The sequence below is a fragment of the Maylandia zebra genome, linkage group LG20, assembly GCF_041146795.1.
Source record: "Maylandia zebra isolate NMK-2024a linkage group LG20, Mzebra_GT3a, whole genome shotgun sequence".
In the NCBI taxonomy this organism is placed as follows: domain Eukaryota; kingdom Metazoa; phylum Chordata; class Actinopteri; order Cichliformes; family Cichlidae; genus Maylandia; species Maylandia zebra.
The window spans coordinates 11,831,201-11,846,775 of NC_135186.1; the positions used below are offsets into that span (position 1 = coordinate 11,831,201).

General features: G+C 36.7%; 3 protein-coding genes across 8 annotated transcripts in view; 1 reads left to right on the forward strand and 2 right to left on the reverse strand.

Moving 5' to 3' along the window:
• trim33 (tripartite motif containing 33) overlaps positions 1 to 2,058 on the reverse strand; it is a 34,391-nt gene extending 32,333 nt beyond the window's left edge. For all 4 annotated transcript variants that reach the window (XM_004575402.5, XM_004575401.5, XM_004575400.5 and 1 more), the window contains exon 1: positions 1,395 to 2,058. In XM_004575402.5, coding sequence (XP_004575459.1) covers positions 1,395 to 2,043 — 649 coding nt within the window. In that variant the 5' untranslated portion in view covers positions 2,044 to 2,058. The remainder of the gene's footprint in view (positions 1 to 1,394) is intronic.
• LOC112429801 (uncharacterized) lies at positions 1,911 to 5,599 on the forward strand. 2 transcript variants are annotated; one of them, XM_024800918.2, is made up of 5 exons: positions 1,911 to 2,469; positions 2,738 to 2,834; positions 3,208 to 3,318; positions 3,768 to 3,934; positions 4,267 to 5,599. In XM_024800918.2, the coding sequence occupies exons 1-5, from the start codon at positions 2,078 to 2,080 to the stop codon at positions 5,312 to 5,314; spliced, it is 1,815 nt and encodes a 604-aa protein (XP_024656686.2). In that variant the 5' UTR covers positions 1,911 to 2,077; the 3' UTR covers positions 5,315 to 5,599. The 2 variants fall into 2 exon arrangements, with proteins under 2 accessions (XP_024656686.2, XP_024656687.2); XM_024800919.2 differs by having other exon boundaries at positions 1,950 to 2,834.
• Positions 5,600 to 6,726: 1,127 nt separating this feature from the next.
• LOC106675023 (uncharacterized) lies at positions 6,727 to 10,195 on the reverse strand. Of its 2 annotated transcripts, XM_076878511.1 has the most exons (8): positions 9,692 to 10,193; positions 9,495 to 9,583; positions 9,280 to 9,382; positions 8,828 to 8,930; positions 8,696 to 8,748; positions 8,508 to 8,586; positions 7,421 to 7,614; positions 6,727 to 7,312 (listed from the first exon to the last, which is right to left on the reverse strand). In XM_076878511.1, exons 1-7 carry the CDS (start codon positions 9,746 to 9,748, stop codon positions 7,607 to 7,609), a joined length of 492 nt encoding a protein of 163 aa, XP_076734626.1. In that variant the 5' UTR covers positions 9,749 to 10,193; the 3' UTR covers positions 6,727 to 7,312; positions 7,421 to 7,606. The 2 variants fall into 2 exon arrangements, with proteins under 2 accessions (XP_076734626.1, XP_076734627.1); XM_076878512.1 differs by lacking the exons at positions 9,280 to 9,382; positions 9,495 to 9,583 and having other exon boundaries at positions 9,692 to 10,195.
• Between the last annotated feature and the right edge of the window lie 5,380 nt (positions 10,196 to 15,575).

Sequence of the window (15,575 nt, forward strand, 5' to 3'; positions counted from 1 at the left end):
AGTCACACAGTTGTTAAATTCTTGACAGCCTGTGTATAGTTTGCTGTAGTAGCATGTTTACAGCTGTATACCAGCATATGGTGAGTTGTTAAAGTGTTAGTCTGGGAAGACCAGCCAACCCAGAGCCCTTGACAAGCTATAACATTTTTGCACCAAGGAAACTGTGTCTGAAGATTATTTCACTGCCATCCTCACATGCTGATTCGTGATTTTGGATAAAACCCAGCAGATGAAAAGCGAGTCTTGTCCATCAAGGTATCATTAGCCAGAGTCTACCAACACAAAGCCTGGTCTGCTTTCCTGTTTTCACTAAGCAGACATGGCACAGCTGCAGTTTTGATCAAAAGTCTAACTCTGCTCTCAGGATAAAGCTTTTGGTACACCAGCTGAAACGATCAGCCCAGGGGTGCTCTTGCTAAGCATCTGACAATCAGGCTTACCAAAAATCTATCAGAACCCAGGAGCCTACATTAGTCAGACTTTAGGATGTGTCCACTCTTACAGCTACAAAGGTAGCAAATATGGTGACAAGAAACACCTTCACTGCATCATTATGTTGCACCGCATTTACAGGACCTTATCTTGGAATTATGATTTTTACATCACATACTAAGTGAGCTAATCAGGGAAGATAAGGGAAAATAGCATTATCAAGAGAGCTAAATACATGAAAAGATAAATTCCACTTTGTAGCAGTCCCTGCAGTTGCATTTCAATGACAACTTAGCACACATGTCTATTAAGTGCTGTACACACGACAAACATTTGGGTTTCTAGAAATCAGAATACACGCGTATAAACATTTTCAACTCAATCTCTCTGGAGATGAATGCTTCTTTGTTACAAGTTGTAACCGAAGCCTCGATTATACTCGGATGCGGACACAGACACGGACATATGAAGACACCACGGTAGAGTAGTCATTCCTGTTATGCTTCTTATGCACAGAGTATGCAGTGGTGCATGAGAAGCAGCAGCCCACAGTATTGTGATCAGCATCCATCCTATGTTTTAGCTGCTGTCTACTGATAAGTATAGAAAGGAGCCTGCTGAAAGGGAGCGAGACCCCTGCATAGCCGCCGCCTTCTTGTAATTCAAGCGGTTTTAATTCGTGTTGCTTACTGCTGTTTCCCATGTTTGTTACGGTGGACATTATTAATTCGTGGCACTTAGGATTCTCACCACGGACAGACTGACTACCTACCCAACAACAAGCTCGTCGTTTTGAAAGGTCAAGAGTCAAAATAAGCAAACAGGTGCCACATGGTCCACTTCAATCGCGATCGTTTACCCTTCCAGGTGCTGAATCCCAAACTTCCGATGAACAGCGTTAACTGAGAACAGATGAGCGACCCAAAAAGCGGCGAGGCCTGCTTACTTGGGGATAAACTCACCTATGTGCGTGTCCGTTTGTCCGTGTGGTCCAGGAACCTGTACGCTTATCTGTCTGTCTGGTTGCGGGATACATTTCAGGCAAAAGGAATGCAGACAAGGAAGAAGTTTTGGTTCACAGTCTCGGCTCTGAAGACTTTGTTTACACACTGCGCACGTATCCAGTAAATTAATAGGAGTGGATACCGGCGTGGCCGCAGAAGCCGCGGGAGGGGGGGACATTTTAGCGGCGAGTCCACCGACAGGAGCATCCCCGACAGCTTCAGCCGCAGTCGGCTCTGCATTAGTGCTACTGGTCCCAGCCGGGCTAGCGCTACCGTTGGTTTCTCCTCCCGCACCAGCAGCCCCGCTGCTGCCGCTGCTACTGCTGCTGCTGCTAACGTCTCCACCTTCACTGCTGGGCGTAGGAGCCTCGTTTGCGTTCTCACGGGGCTCGCCTTCTTCGTCCCCCTTTGTATTTGTTTCTATGACTATTACTGCATTATCGGTTTTCGTCTCTGGCGGCTCAGTATCTTGAAGTGAAGGCACGGAGTCCGACTTAGCAGACGTTTCCATATCCTCTTCGCCTTTGTTATCCGCCATCTTCCTTCCTCTTAGAACCGCTGCACATCCTGCGTAACTTCTCGAATCAGGAGTACGTGTGGACGTCATGACGTCGACGCCCCTTTGATTTTCTGCACACGTGATGCAATCTGGGATCTGTGCATGGGCTGAAACACTTTTGATGAGGAAGAAGCACTTTAACTGTGGAGACAGTCAAAGTGTACATACCTTACTTAATGGAAAACATCAAGAACATGTTCTCTTCTATCAACCATACACATCTGACCAAGAACTAATGATTGTTTTGCAGACACCTGTAATGAAATCAAACATGGAGAACTATGCAAAACAGTTAGTATTTGTTGACACCACGCACTGCGTTAACCAGTATTCATTTCCCTTATTCACACTTGTTGTAAGAGATGATCATGGGCATGGAGTCCCTGTGGCCTATGCTATTGTCAGCAACGAAAGTCAGAAAACCCTGGAAACTGTTCTTGGAATAGTTTGTGAGCATTTCCCAACTTCCCCGAGGTAAATAATACATTGACAGCTATTGATTTTGAAATAATTCCTTTTCAAAAAAGTTATAACATGCCAGAATCTAATGCTATAGCTGCAGCATGGGCTGCAAAAAACTTTCCTTTCCAGTTGTTAAAGTTATTCCTATAGGCTGTATGCAGTATTTTATATATCTACTTGTGAGTTGAAATGTTTAATTTGGCATTGAAGTGGTGCTTTGAGATAGCAAAAACATTTTCATACTGTTTAATCTCATTTAGTGTTTTCTTTTTTTCTGTAGAGCATTTATGGTTGACAAAGACTTTGCGGAAATAAATGCTTTGCAGAAGGTTTTTCCAGAGTCAGCTATCCTTCTATGCTGGTACCATGTCTTGCAGGTAAACCACATTGTTTTCTTTTCACGTTGTCTAAGATGCACCTGAAACACATTTTTACAACAGGGTCCTGTTGTCATGATTTGCCTCATTGTGATATTCACCTACTCAGGTTAATGAATATAAAGGGATAAAATGTTGAGTGACTATGTCCATCCATTTAAGACCACAGTGCACTCATCTTCTGGTGGCTGCTTCCCAAAGCTCTTTTTGACATTTAAAAATATGTTTGCCTGGTTGATTTCTGTAATGCACAGGTCCTCTTGTCCAGTGAGTGACAAAGTTATTTTTGGACGTCAGCTTTCTTTTATGCTTTTTGTACAGCTGCTCCTCTGTCTCTCTCTCCAGATTAACTTTTTTTCTCTTACATTCACAGGCTGTTAATCGATGGCTTTCAAAATCAGAGTCCGGGGTCCATGGGCTTTCTAACACCCAAAAGAGAAATGAAATCATTTCTTTCTTTTGTAAGCTGAAAGCTTGCACATCTGTAAGTGTAATTTGTCTATTTCACATTTTGATTTCTTGATTACACTAAGAGCATAATAACTTTCAGTTGCTAAAAAAAAGTTACAGAGAGATACAAAATAGATTTTTGAAACAATTTCTAAAACTGGCTTCTTATCTTGCTTATCAAAACAAGTACTTAAGCTGTGCAGAACATCATTGTGTCACCCACTGTGCAGTAGAACTTGTGAGTGGGATTCTTTCACAGACAGATGCTGAAACCAAATATGCTTATAGGTTTAGTGTTCCTTCTTAGCCATTGTAAGGGAAGAAATAATTGCTTCTTAATACAAAAACACGACATATTATTAATAACTTAAAATTCTTAATGTTATTCAATAAAAGGAAAAGGGCTTCAATACATAATATTAAAGATTTCAATAGGTCTGTTAAATGGATTGAAATATATTCTGTTGCATCCAATTCTCTTAGGAGGACGACTTTAAAGCCACATCAGCAGAGTTCTGCCAGACATTTAAGCAATACCCTTTGGTGTGCCAGTATTTTCAGAAGCACTGGGAAGGCATTGGCCACATGTGGTGTGACTACGGCCGTCGCTTCAGTCACGCTCGTTCTGAAACAAACAATGTGATTGAAAGGTATGATTTATTATTTTGACCTCATTCAATTGTATTGCTGAAAAAAAGATATTATGCTTTAATCCAAGAGGCTAAACTGAGTAGGTTCGTCATGTCATTGCCAGAACAGGTTTTAGGCAAATCCTTTAAATTCTAGCAGCGTTTTTTATGTTATCACAACAAAAAACAGAGTAGGTGGATTTGCCTAAATCAGCTAAACCAGCACAGAGCATTCCTTTATAAAAGACGTGTGCAATAGGTATTCCAATTTTTAAAAAAATAATACAGTCTTGATTAAAACTTTAAATTCCTTCAATTACAGTTACTAATCATTTCAAATAACTGTTTTTCAGATTTTTCCACCGCCTGAAATACCAGTTTTTATCTGGCTACAAGAATAGGCGTCTGGATGATCTGATTGAAGTGCTCCTAGGGAAGGCCGACGACTACTTGTCAGTCATAAAAACCCTGCAAGATGTGGGCCGCATGAAAAACAGGTTTGCTGACACCTTGTCTCAAGTTTCAGACTCTGCTTCAAGACTGATGGAAAGTGGTTGGGCTCTTAAAATTACAGTCAAGAACAGCCATGGAGTTAATGCATATCAAGTCCCATCTGAGTCAAGAGAAGACATGGTGTATGATGTCTGCCCTGTTGAGTCCTACTGCAACTGTACATATGGCTTACGAGGACTTCTTTGCAAGCATCTAGTGTTACTTGCAAAATTAGCAGAGGCTGACAATGACATCTATCCAAACATGGAAACAGACATTTCTACCTTGGCAAGAATTGCAGTGAAAGAAAGGCATTACTTTGTACACTGTGAGGACTTGAAAGTGATAAAAATGCCAAGTTTGTTTGGAAATCTGTGTTTTTTTGCATCGGCTGAAACACTTCAGTGCACTTGTTGTACGTTCTCTCACTATAACACATGTGCTTGCCTGAAGGTGGCTTGTAGCCATTTTAAAAAAATGAAAAACTCTCTGAAAAGTCCTCTATCAACTTTGAATGACACTCCTGTAGTTGAAAGCACAGACAAAAAATGCACAGAAGATGCAGTTGGAAAACTAAATGCTGTTTTAGACACAGTTAAACAGTGGGCATTCATTCCAGAGGGTATTACTCCAATGATAGATGAACTGCATACAAATGTCTTAAAAACAAAACAAGTAGGCAAAAGTATATGCCAGTACGAAATAAAGACGACAGATAATGCACGCAAAATTAGGCCATTGTATTCTAGCAAGAAACGTTCGGCCAGCATCGACATTCCAACAGTCTGTGAAAATGAATGTGAACGGTCGATAACCACTGAAAGAGAGACATCCTCTGGAGAAAATGAAAACCTTTTGGAATACAAAACAAAAAAGAGAAGAGTTAAAGCTAAGTATATGCACAAGTAGACTTTTGTGTGACATTTCAAAGGGACTGCATCCATTACTTCTGTTTATTGAAACCTAAAGCTGAATAGCTGTCTTAACTTTCTGCCAAGGAACAGTTGAAAAGAAATTGTTTGGTCTCTCAAGCAGTTGTTATTTATGTGTGTTATTCATTACTTTGGCTTGGTTGCTGTTTTTGATACAAATTCATCTGTGCCCATTGTAATATTTTCATATGTTACTATTTTTATATTGCTATGCATTATAAATAAAGGATTACTTATTACTATTAAAGGTCTGCATTTGTAATTGTTGGTATTATTTATAAAATATGCGCTCTTAAGTTTTTTGCTCCATAAAACGATACCTGTCACTTTTTGGACATAGAGTATCAGCTGTTGAGAATCCTGGCTCATACAAAATAGAAGTAAAAGGTTTCAACATCCAGCCTTTTTATGATTAAATACAAAGTGTAATAACAGAGTTATTGGGGTGTGATTTTGTTAATAGTTAGTCTTAAGTATAAGTTTAATAGTAATGAGTAAGAAAATATAGCCAGAATAATGGAATGAGACTAACACCTGACCTCACACTGAGATTTGGTATGAAGTGGCATGTTTGTGCTAATGCTGACATTGGGGCTCAGAGTTCCTCTGTGTGTATATATTTGTGAACGTTAACTTGGCTAATGTCCAAGGGTTTGACTGCTTTCCTGTTGGATTGTATCACAAAGAACAGGGATAAGAGCACCAGTGGCCGTGCACACCCTCATCTCTCTCCTTCACCCGATCATTAGTGTTGGAAACCGGCATTAGCTCAGAGTAGATTAGACTTCAGTATAGTGCAAGTGATTTGATTTTATGATTATTTGATTCAGTTTTTTCTGTGTTCAAGCTCAATTACTTTAATAAAATATGTTGAATTCAAACAAATAAATAAACAAATAAACTGTGGACATTACCCTTTTAAACCTTTCTGAAACAAGACAGGTAAAAACCAGTGTATAAAAGTTTACATAGGTATAAATAGCTCTAACACTTTACTCCAGCCTGGCGTCCACACATGTGGACATCACATTTTGGGTTATTTAGACCAAAATACTAAATCTTGATCAACAAGTGCCTGATATACAGTTATGAGGACATTATACTGCAACTGTTCTATCGAAATTTCAAATTAATGTCCTCATATGTGGCTCTCATTTTTCTCAGAAACAAAAATTAGGTAAAAAAAAACAAAACCTGGTAATTCTTTCTTTTTACATTCATCGGGTTCCAATCGGCCCAAATATCAAAGAGAAATTAAAAATGCATGCCATGGAAGATTTCGGGTCTTAGGGGGTTAAAATGACCAGACCCCTCCGGCCTGTTTTCCAGGCCACTAAATTAAACCCAGTCAATTACCAATTGAACAGAATAAAAACCTACGAGGTCCACTAATAGTCCAAAAGTCCAAATCTTTAATAGAAAAGACAGGCAGAACTCAAACAAACAATAATCCAAACGAGGAGCATATATACACACTGGAAAGTAAATAATTATAAGTTATTAAATCAGACTAATTAAATACAGTAAAACTAATAAGGGAAGACGAACACACGGGAAATAAAAATAACAGTGTAAACATACCAAAACTCAAAATAAAACAGGAAAGCTACTACAAACCGAGTGTGACACAATTACATTCATATTGAAACATATGTGATAATTTTCTTTCTTTGTAGCATTTTTAAGATATGTGTTAGAACAGTCATTATGCTGTTTGGATTAGGAACCAATCATTTTTGCCAAATAGTTAACACAAACTTAGAACAACAATGAACAATTTTCAAGATTCTGATTTACAGAACAAACAAAAGTCACAAAAGGTTTCATTATTTAAGAAACAAGATCAAGTTTTTCACACAGGAATGAAATGACAGAATCCAGTGCAGCGGGGCCAAAGGTGTGTGTCAGCAAACTGAAGGTTGAGGAATCAGTCAGCTCATGTTTAAGATTGTGTTGGATTTTGAGAAGAGTCTGTCTGTTATTAGAAAGTAAGATTAACAATATTACACCAATAACCCAAATACGGGGAAATGACAAATAATACCAAAAAAGATACAACTTTCATATTGTTTTACTAACTTACTTTGTCATATCAGCACTTGAATGGTCGATGCCTTTACAGACCATGTCTGTTGTGACATCGCAGGCCAATCTTCCGGCAAACCCGAGGGCTAGCTCCCCAGCCTCCTCTTCACTCAGAACACTAAACACTGTTACTTTAGTTTTGGCCTTCTTAGGCCTGTCAAGAATCATTGCGGGCAGTTTGGCTTTACGGCCCTAAAAAAGAAAAAGTGCAAACACCAAAAGAGCAGAGAGAGACACACACACGCGCACAAAGTTAAATGCTTTTGTTTACATGGTGTAATTGTGTATGTGTTGCAGCAAATGCACAATTTCCAGCCACATTGTCACTTCATTGATACGAGTAACCCGGATTTATTTCAGGTGACATCAAAATCACGAAATGTATACCTACCCCAATCAAACCTCTGAAAACATGAACTGACATGTTCTCTGCGTTGATTCTGCGCTTGATCTCGTCTTCTGTTATTGTGTAGGTTTTCTTTTTTGAGCTTGGTACAGATAAGCGACCATGCACTCTGTAAACTGTACTAGTTCCTTCTGAATCAGTTTGGAATTCTGTATCTGCATCGATCCTGTCAACATCATCAGCAGCAGCATTATCTGTACTCAGACTTGTGCCGTATACTTCTGTTTCTTTTTCTTTGTCTTCAGTCTGTGTACCTTCATCTCTGACTGTCAGTCTTCCTATCTCACTGTTACTTGTCGATTTGCTGCAGATGTTCTCTCCCTTAGGAACTTTTCCTTTGTCATTCGCTGCCTGATGCTTTCCCTGATGACATTCTTCACTGGCTACTTCTATTGCTCCTCTTGTATAGCCACCCACTATGCTGCACAACTCCTTTCCCTCTGCTGTGCTGCACTGTGCTGTTACATAAAGAAGAATGATATAAACAGCACTATATCAATTTAATTGTGAAGAGAAATCCCCACAATACGACACAGTTATGTCTAAAATAGTTTTGTGTAAAAACTGGATCTTGAAACGTCCACTTTAATTACACAGTCCTGGTGTGCAAAGGCAAAATTACGAAAAAAAAATTCACTTTAAACATTTTTGGACGTTGTTTAGTTATATTGTGACTTACTCTCACAGAAGATACAGATGCCACAAACAGACTTTGAACAACGCATGTGCTTGTATGCACCACATTTCTGGCACTGCACCTGTGAATTAAAAAAAAAAAAGAAGAAGAAGAAATAAACAAACAAAAAACAAATGAACAAAGTCCATTAAATAAACAATCTATATGGCTAAGGACATGTCATAGTGTACCCGGTCTTTGGCTGCAATCACACACCAGCACTGACTGCACTTCCTAGTTCGATCTGCAAAATATAATTTGTTTAAGTACAAGTTACATTTTCCAATGTTAGAGAAAAAGAAGGCAGCTAATTTTATCTTTACCTATTGAGGAAAATAAGTAGTGGCAAAGTCGGGACCTGAGCTTTGTGATTTCAGTGTTGTACTCCTCCACTTGTGTTTTACCGTCAATGAGAGATTGGGCAAACTAATAATTGACGAAGAAAAAAAAAAAAAAAAGAACAAAAAGAATTAGATTAACAAAGAAATGTTTGTTTGTTTTTAACCCCCCCCCCCCCCCCAGAGAAAAAAAAAAAAAAAAAAGAACAAAAAGAATTAGATTAACAAAGAAATGTTTGTTTGTTTTTAACCCCCCCCCCCCCCCCCCCCCCCGAGAAAAAAAAAAAACAGAGCAACCAAAGCAAAGCATTACTGCTGAAATGGTTCAATCTACAAAAAAAATTGAGATTTTACCATCCTGCCTCTAAGGCTTTAAAAACTGAATAGGCAAAAATGTAAACATTACTTATATAGGTTAAAGCTATAGTTTTCAGTACCATTATGACATGCACTCCACATGAGTTCCCATCCTGTTGATGTGGGTGGCTCACATGTGACAAGGTCCACTCTCCAGCGCAGCCTCTTGCTGAAGCAAATGAGCTGAGAGATCGCAGTTATTACAAATAAAAAGCATATAGAGAAATCAATAACCACGTTCGGTAATGCTTTCAATTAAATTAAATATGTTATGTTAAATATGTTAATTAATTACCTCCAGTTTTTCAACACCGCACTTTTTCTGACCTCCGACTCGCCAAATGAATTCATATAGACTATGGTCCTCTTGGGTATGTCACAAAACTGTTTTGTAAAAAGATGGATATGGTAGGCTTGGGCCTTGAGAATTCCTAATGAGGGACACTGAAAAGTATCATGCACTAGAGAGAGTGCAAAATCTGTGCAACTTACAAACAAGGTCCAGTGGCTGCCGTTTTCCAGACAGGCTCCAATCAATTTCTCATACATCTGAAAGATGTTTTTCTGGAAATAAAAATAATGTGACAAGTATGTTTTTCTGTCAAGAATGACACTGCAAAACTGCAAAAGCTTGTCAGGTGAGACTTGTAATTAATTCTGCAGATACACAAACATATAGAAAGTGTCATTTTTGGTTTACATTAATTAATTTCTATAGTGTGTACAAAACAAATCAAGACCACAGACTCAACACGCACCACTCAATTTTTGGTGTTCTTTATCAGTTGGCCAAGACAGAAATGTTTTAATCTGTGTGCATTGCTTTTGAACAAGTCTTTACACAGAAAAGGTTTCAGAAAGGTATTTTTCAGGTTCTTCTGACAAGGCTTCAATTTTGGAAAATGCTGTTTGTTTATAGTGGCAACTTATAAACCCTTTGTGATAAGAACATAGTTACCACAGTCCAAGTCATACCTTCAAAAAGAATGCACTTTGTGCTCTTGTGGACCCATCCAAAATTTTTCCAGTGATTTGGCTTGGTATTGGATAAATGTGAGGGAAATTCTATAAAAATAACATAAATACACCTATGTTTTCAAATACATTACAAAAAACGTAAACATGCTATGTCATTATGATCAAACAAGCTTTTCAACATACCTCACACTGCAAATAGATTAGGCCATCTATTACCTTATAAAACAAATAAATAAATACATATAAATAAAAACAGAACTAAGGAACACGATTCATTAAGTAAATTGTACAATAAAGTGTATTTAAAGCAGAATTTAACATTAGTTTTATGACAACATAAAAGGATTTTTATGTCAAGAGGTACCTCATCTGAAATGTTAGTCTGGTCAAACAGGGATTTCAAACTTGAAATACCAATAGAGTTTGGTCCAGCTACTCCCACAAGGTAATCTGTGAGAAAGCATATGCTGTAGTCAACAGATATCATTTTCTTTTTGCATGCTGCAACCATCATCCATTTCAGTCTTCTAGGAGCTTTGTCTGGTTGTAGTTCTTTTTTCTCCTCCTCTCCCCTCATCTATTAATTAAATTGTTTTCTGACCTTCCTAACTGTTTCCGACCTGTCTTCCCAATGTGATGTTTAAGCAATATATGTATGGTCAGAAGGGGGTGAAATTTTCATTGCAATTGTACGTGTAACATTGCATGTGATAATAAAAGGCTTGATTGGTTGATTATTCAACATGAGTTGACATTTACCTGACATTGTGAAGGAGTCACAGTTTCTGTAAGGGTGTAAGAACATAACATGTGGATTTGTTACACTTCTTTTTCACAAGTTAATAACAATCAATAATTTTCATTCCATTATTTACAAGCTATCACACGATGTCCCTGGGACAACATTTACACGATGTCCCAGGGACAACATCTACACGATGTCCCAGGGACAACATTTACACGATGTCCCAGGGACAACAATTACACGATGTCCCAGGGACAACATTTACACGATGTCCCAGGGACAACATCTACACGATGTCCCAGGGACAACATTTACACGATGTCCCAGGGACAACAATTACACGATGTCCCAGGGACAACATTTACACAATGTCCCAGGGACAACATTTACGCGATGTCCCTGGGACAACATTTACACGATGTACCAGGACAAATTTGTAAATTTCTGGATTACTGTTAATCTCCATAGAATCAAGAACTCATGTCCAGTTTCACAGCTATCAAATCAAATCAAATCAAATCAAATCACTTTTATTGTCACATCACATGTGCAGGCACACTGGCACAGCACATGCGAGTGAAATTCTTGTGTGCGAGCCCCACAAGCAACAGAGATGTGCAAACACAACAACACAAACGAGCAAAATACAAGAATGGCCAACCTGAAACTAATAAATATATGTACAATATATAATAGTGTATGCATTTCTGGATGTGTATACTAAATATTTTCCTACGTGTGTGTGTGTGTGTGTGTGTGTGTGTGTGTGTGTGTGTGTGTGTGTGTGTGTGTATACACATTTTTACAAATTAAATAGTTAAAAAAAAAAAAAAAATAATAATAATAAAATATATAAAATATACAGAGTTGAATATGTGCAAAACAAGTGGCATTTATATACATTATATACATTTATATACAGTGTGGAGTGCATAATGTTAACTGGTCCAGCTATGGACCAGTTAATTATGTTTCCAGGTGATAGTTTGATTCATAGATTCAGCACACACTTCTTCACTTGTATTTCGAAATAATCGAAGGCGGGTATTTCGAAGTCGCAAAGGAATGACGTCACAAGAAGGTGATTGGTCACTTGCAATGTTGAACCTGGAACAACATTAATTATGATGATGTGGGAACAATGCTGACACGAGGAAATCAGATCGTCCCTTTCCGAAAGAACTAAAAAGGCGTTAGTAGAGAAATACTATAAAGTAAATTAACAAACAAATGTAAGTTTGTTGACAGCCGATATATATATATATATATATATATATATATATATATATATATATATATATATATATATATATATATATATATATATATATATATATATATATGTATGTGTATATATATATATATATATATATATATATGTATATATGTATGTATATATATATATGTATGTATATATATATATGTATGTATATATATATATGTATATATATATGTATGTATATATATATATATGTATATATATATATATATGTATGTATATATATATATATATATATGTATGTATATGTATATATATATATATATATATGTGTGTGTGTGTGTGTGTGTGTGTGTGTGTGTGTGTGTGTGTGTGTGTGTGTGTGTGTGTGTATATAATATGTATACATCTTATTTGACTGTTGGAATACAGCTGAATGATTCAGCAATCACTGACACTGATGCTAAGGCTGGAGGGGTCTGATTTGTCTCCTCTCCTATGAATGTGTGAAATGAGACCTTTACACCAGATGTTAGGACAATATCCTGACTGGAGGATCTTACTGATCAGCTTCTGCATCAACTAGATGAATATCTGCAAACAAGACAGGAACATGACATCCTGCCATGTTCTGTGTTTCTGTGTTTCTGGATGTTTGCCTTTTCCATGTGCTTCCCTGCCTGTGCCTTCCTGTTTGTCAGTGTGAGTGAGTTCTGTCTCTCTTTTCAGTTACATCCTGTCTTATTGTGGAAGTCATTGCCTTTGTATCTCATCTTGTGTTTCTCTTCCTGTCTTTGTTCTTAACCCACCTTTGTTATTATTTGTCAGGGCCTAATTGTGTCTACCTATTCCTTGTTATCTTCCTTGCATGTCTGTGTGTTTTTCTGTCTTTTTTAAATTTGTTTTATTTGTTGTTAGTTTTGAACTTCCTCTTAACACTTGACACCATGACGTAACATTTAACTTAGCAGTGTGTTGTAATATTCTTCTTTTTAAAAATTGATTAACATAGCTTTGTTTTGAAAACCAAGTAACTTGGTTCATTTGTTGTCTTATTGTCTTATCTTTCTGTGACCTGACTTTAATATTGAACACAAAGTTCTGACAATCTCCAAAATCATAAATAATCTGCCTTTATCTTGCAGAGTCATTAATGTCAGTAAAAACACGTTTGACGTGGAGCTGGAGTATCTGCATTAGCAGGCTAATAGCACACCACAAATTTACACCTATCTTCATTAAATGACATTCTGTCTCCACCATCTTCTCCACCACTCATCCAGTTTCCTCACTGTGTCCAGTTTATGAGTCTGTAAGACTATTATGGCTTAAAGAACAATACACATTTAAACAATCCACGTGTACCACTGAGAAATTCTGCAGTACTATTATTTATGATGTGAATCCCAAATGAAAACACCATTCGCACTGGAGGACTAATGGGTCGCTTAGATTCCATCTCGAGATTTAATAAAAAAAAATCATGATTTCATAAATCCTCAGTCAGATGAAATTGCCTAAAAGAACAGAGTTATTTAGCTCCTTACTTTTGTCACCTAAGCTTCAAAGTAAATTATTTACTTCAAAGTCTTTATATTACCAATAACAAGGTGGGGTCTGCTCATGTGAGAAGGAGAATGAGGAAACAGGCGTTTTAAGAAAGTATGGTTTTATGAAGGGTTTTAAGGGGCTTAGGGGCAATAAATGTGTCATTTGTTTATTATAATAGAAACATTTATAGTTAAATTCTGGCCAATAGTGTGATACAGAAAGAATGATAACCAAACATTAATGATTAAGCCATGTTAGGTATCAAAGACTGGATGGAAGGCATTTCTTTAAGCAGACGACTTAAGCAAGTCTGAATAAGCAAAAAGTATGGAAGAAATTGTTTTTTGAAAATTAAACATCGCAAGGAATCTCTATTACTTGTCTCAATAATTTAAAAGGGAATGGGATGCAGTTTCTGCTTTGGTGGATGATAGGGCCCTTTGGATCAAACAAATACATTTTAAATTCAGTGTTAAGAAACTGCACTGGGGTAGAAGAACAGTCAGAATGATGTCTTTAAGTTTACCAAATTTAAGGGAACATGAGTGATAAAAGGAAAGCTATGATTAAAAATACAGGAGAAATAATAGACTAATTTACAGATTTGGACATACTGAACTAAATAGTATAATATTCAAAATGTGTTAAACTTTACAAATAGATGTGACCCACATGGACAAGAAACAGTAGAGAATGTTGCCTCACTGTCAGAAATATGAGGCATCTGATAGATATTTTACACTCAAGTACTCAAGAAATGAGTAATAGTAAGTCAGAATCTTAGACAAGCTAATTCGGCTAATAGAACATTGGGACTATTTCATAGAGCACCAGGAGGGTCACACACACAGAATTATAGCATTTCATGAATTAATAATTAACTGCCCAATAAAATATTCATCAGTAAATGAATTTTCAAATGAATTTTTAATGTATTCTATTTATTAAGACATCAATAAAACAATTAATTATTTGATAATTCAATGCTCAATAAAAAGAGGAGTTAAATCACTCTTTAAAATGTTAAAAACAGATTTTCAAAATGTCTTATGAAATAAAATTTAAAGATAGAAATAAATAAATGGATTCCTAAATTAAATTAGGAATCCAAACTTTTCTGAAATCTAAAATAATGCTTGTTTCCCTTTTCGATTCATTCTCGTTTCCCATTAGCTATTGGACTACCCGCTCCGATGAGGCGTCAAAGGTTTGGTAAAATAATATGAGCACTAACAAGTTGTGTAGGGTCATGTTAAGATTGCACAACTGGGATGTGACATTGTACCATGACTAATTTGCTTTGTTTTATTCACAAAGACCAAAAGAGTCATGGAAAGGTCACACGGAGAAGGTAATCAAATAGATAATCCTGTAATAATAAGATCATTGATTTATTGTTTAGACTCAACATACTGCTGAGGAGGTCAGGGTTTCCAAAATGGAGAATCCAATAGCTATGGAAAGGAAATTGAATTAAAAAGGAGGGATGGTATCATCATTTTAAATGTCAGAAAAGTTTTTTAACTCCATTTACCCATTTCTCTTATTAAATCGTATTTTTTTTCAACTATTTTGAAAATCTGTTTTTAAATTTTTAATTTCAGGCTACTTTTTAAATTATGTTTTAACAAGCATTTCATATATTTTTCTTTAAACCCCTTTTCAGGTTGAGATATTTCATAATGGATTAATAGTTTGTAGAAATATGTATTTTTAATCCCTATCGATTGATCAAATAATGAATTACTTTGTTAATGACAAAATAAAAAGAGGACATTGAAAACGTGATTTACTAATTAATGTTTTATTGCACATTTAACTATGAATTCATGGCACGCTTCAAAGAAGAAACATCAAGATAAACACTCCATACCATGCGGTGG

Coding starts and splice junctions, on each gene's coding strand:
- LOC106675023 (XM_076878511.1), bottom strand. CDS start 9,748: ATGTATGAGAAATTGATTGGAGCCTGTCTGGAAAACGGCAGCCACTGG. Junction 8,931..9,279: donor GTGGAGTGCATGTCATAATG/GTACTGAAAACT, acceptor GTCAATTATTAG/TTTGCCCAATCTCTCATTGA. Junction 8,749..8,827: donor CTACTTATTTTCCTCAATAG/GTAAAGATAAAA, acceptor TATATTTTGCAG/ATCGAACTAGGAAGTGCAGT.
- LOC112429801 (XM_024800918.2), top strand. CDS start 2,078: ATGCAATCTGGGATCTGTGCATGGGCTGAAACACTTTTGATGAGGAAG. Junction 2,470..2,737: donor CATTTCCCAACTTCCCCGAG/GTAAATAATACA, acceptor TTTTTTCTGTAG/AGCATTTATGGTTGACAAAG. Junction 2,835..3,207: donor GCTGGTACCATGTCTTGCAG/GTAAACCACATT, acceptor TTACATTCACAG/GCTGTTAATCGATGGCTTTC.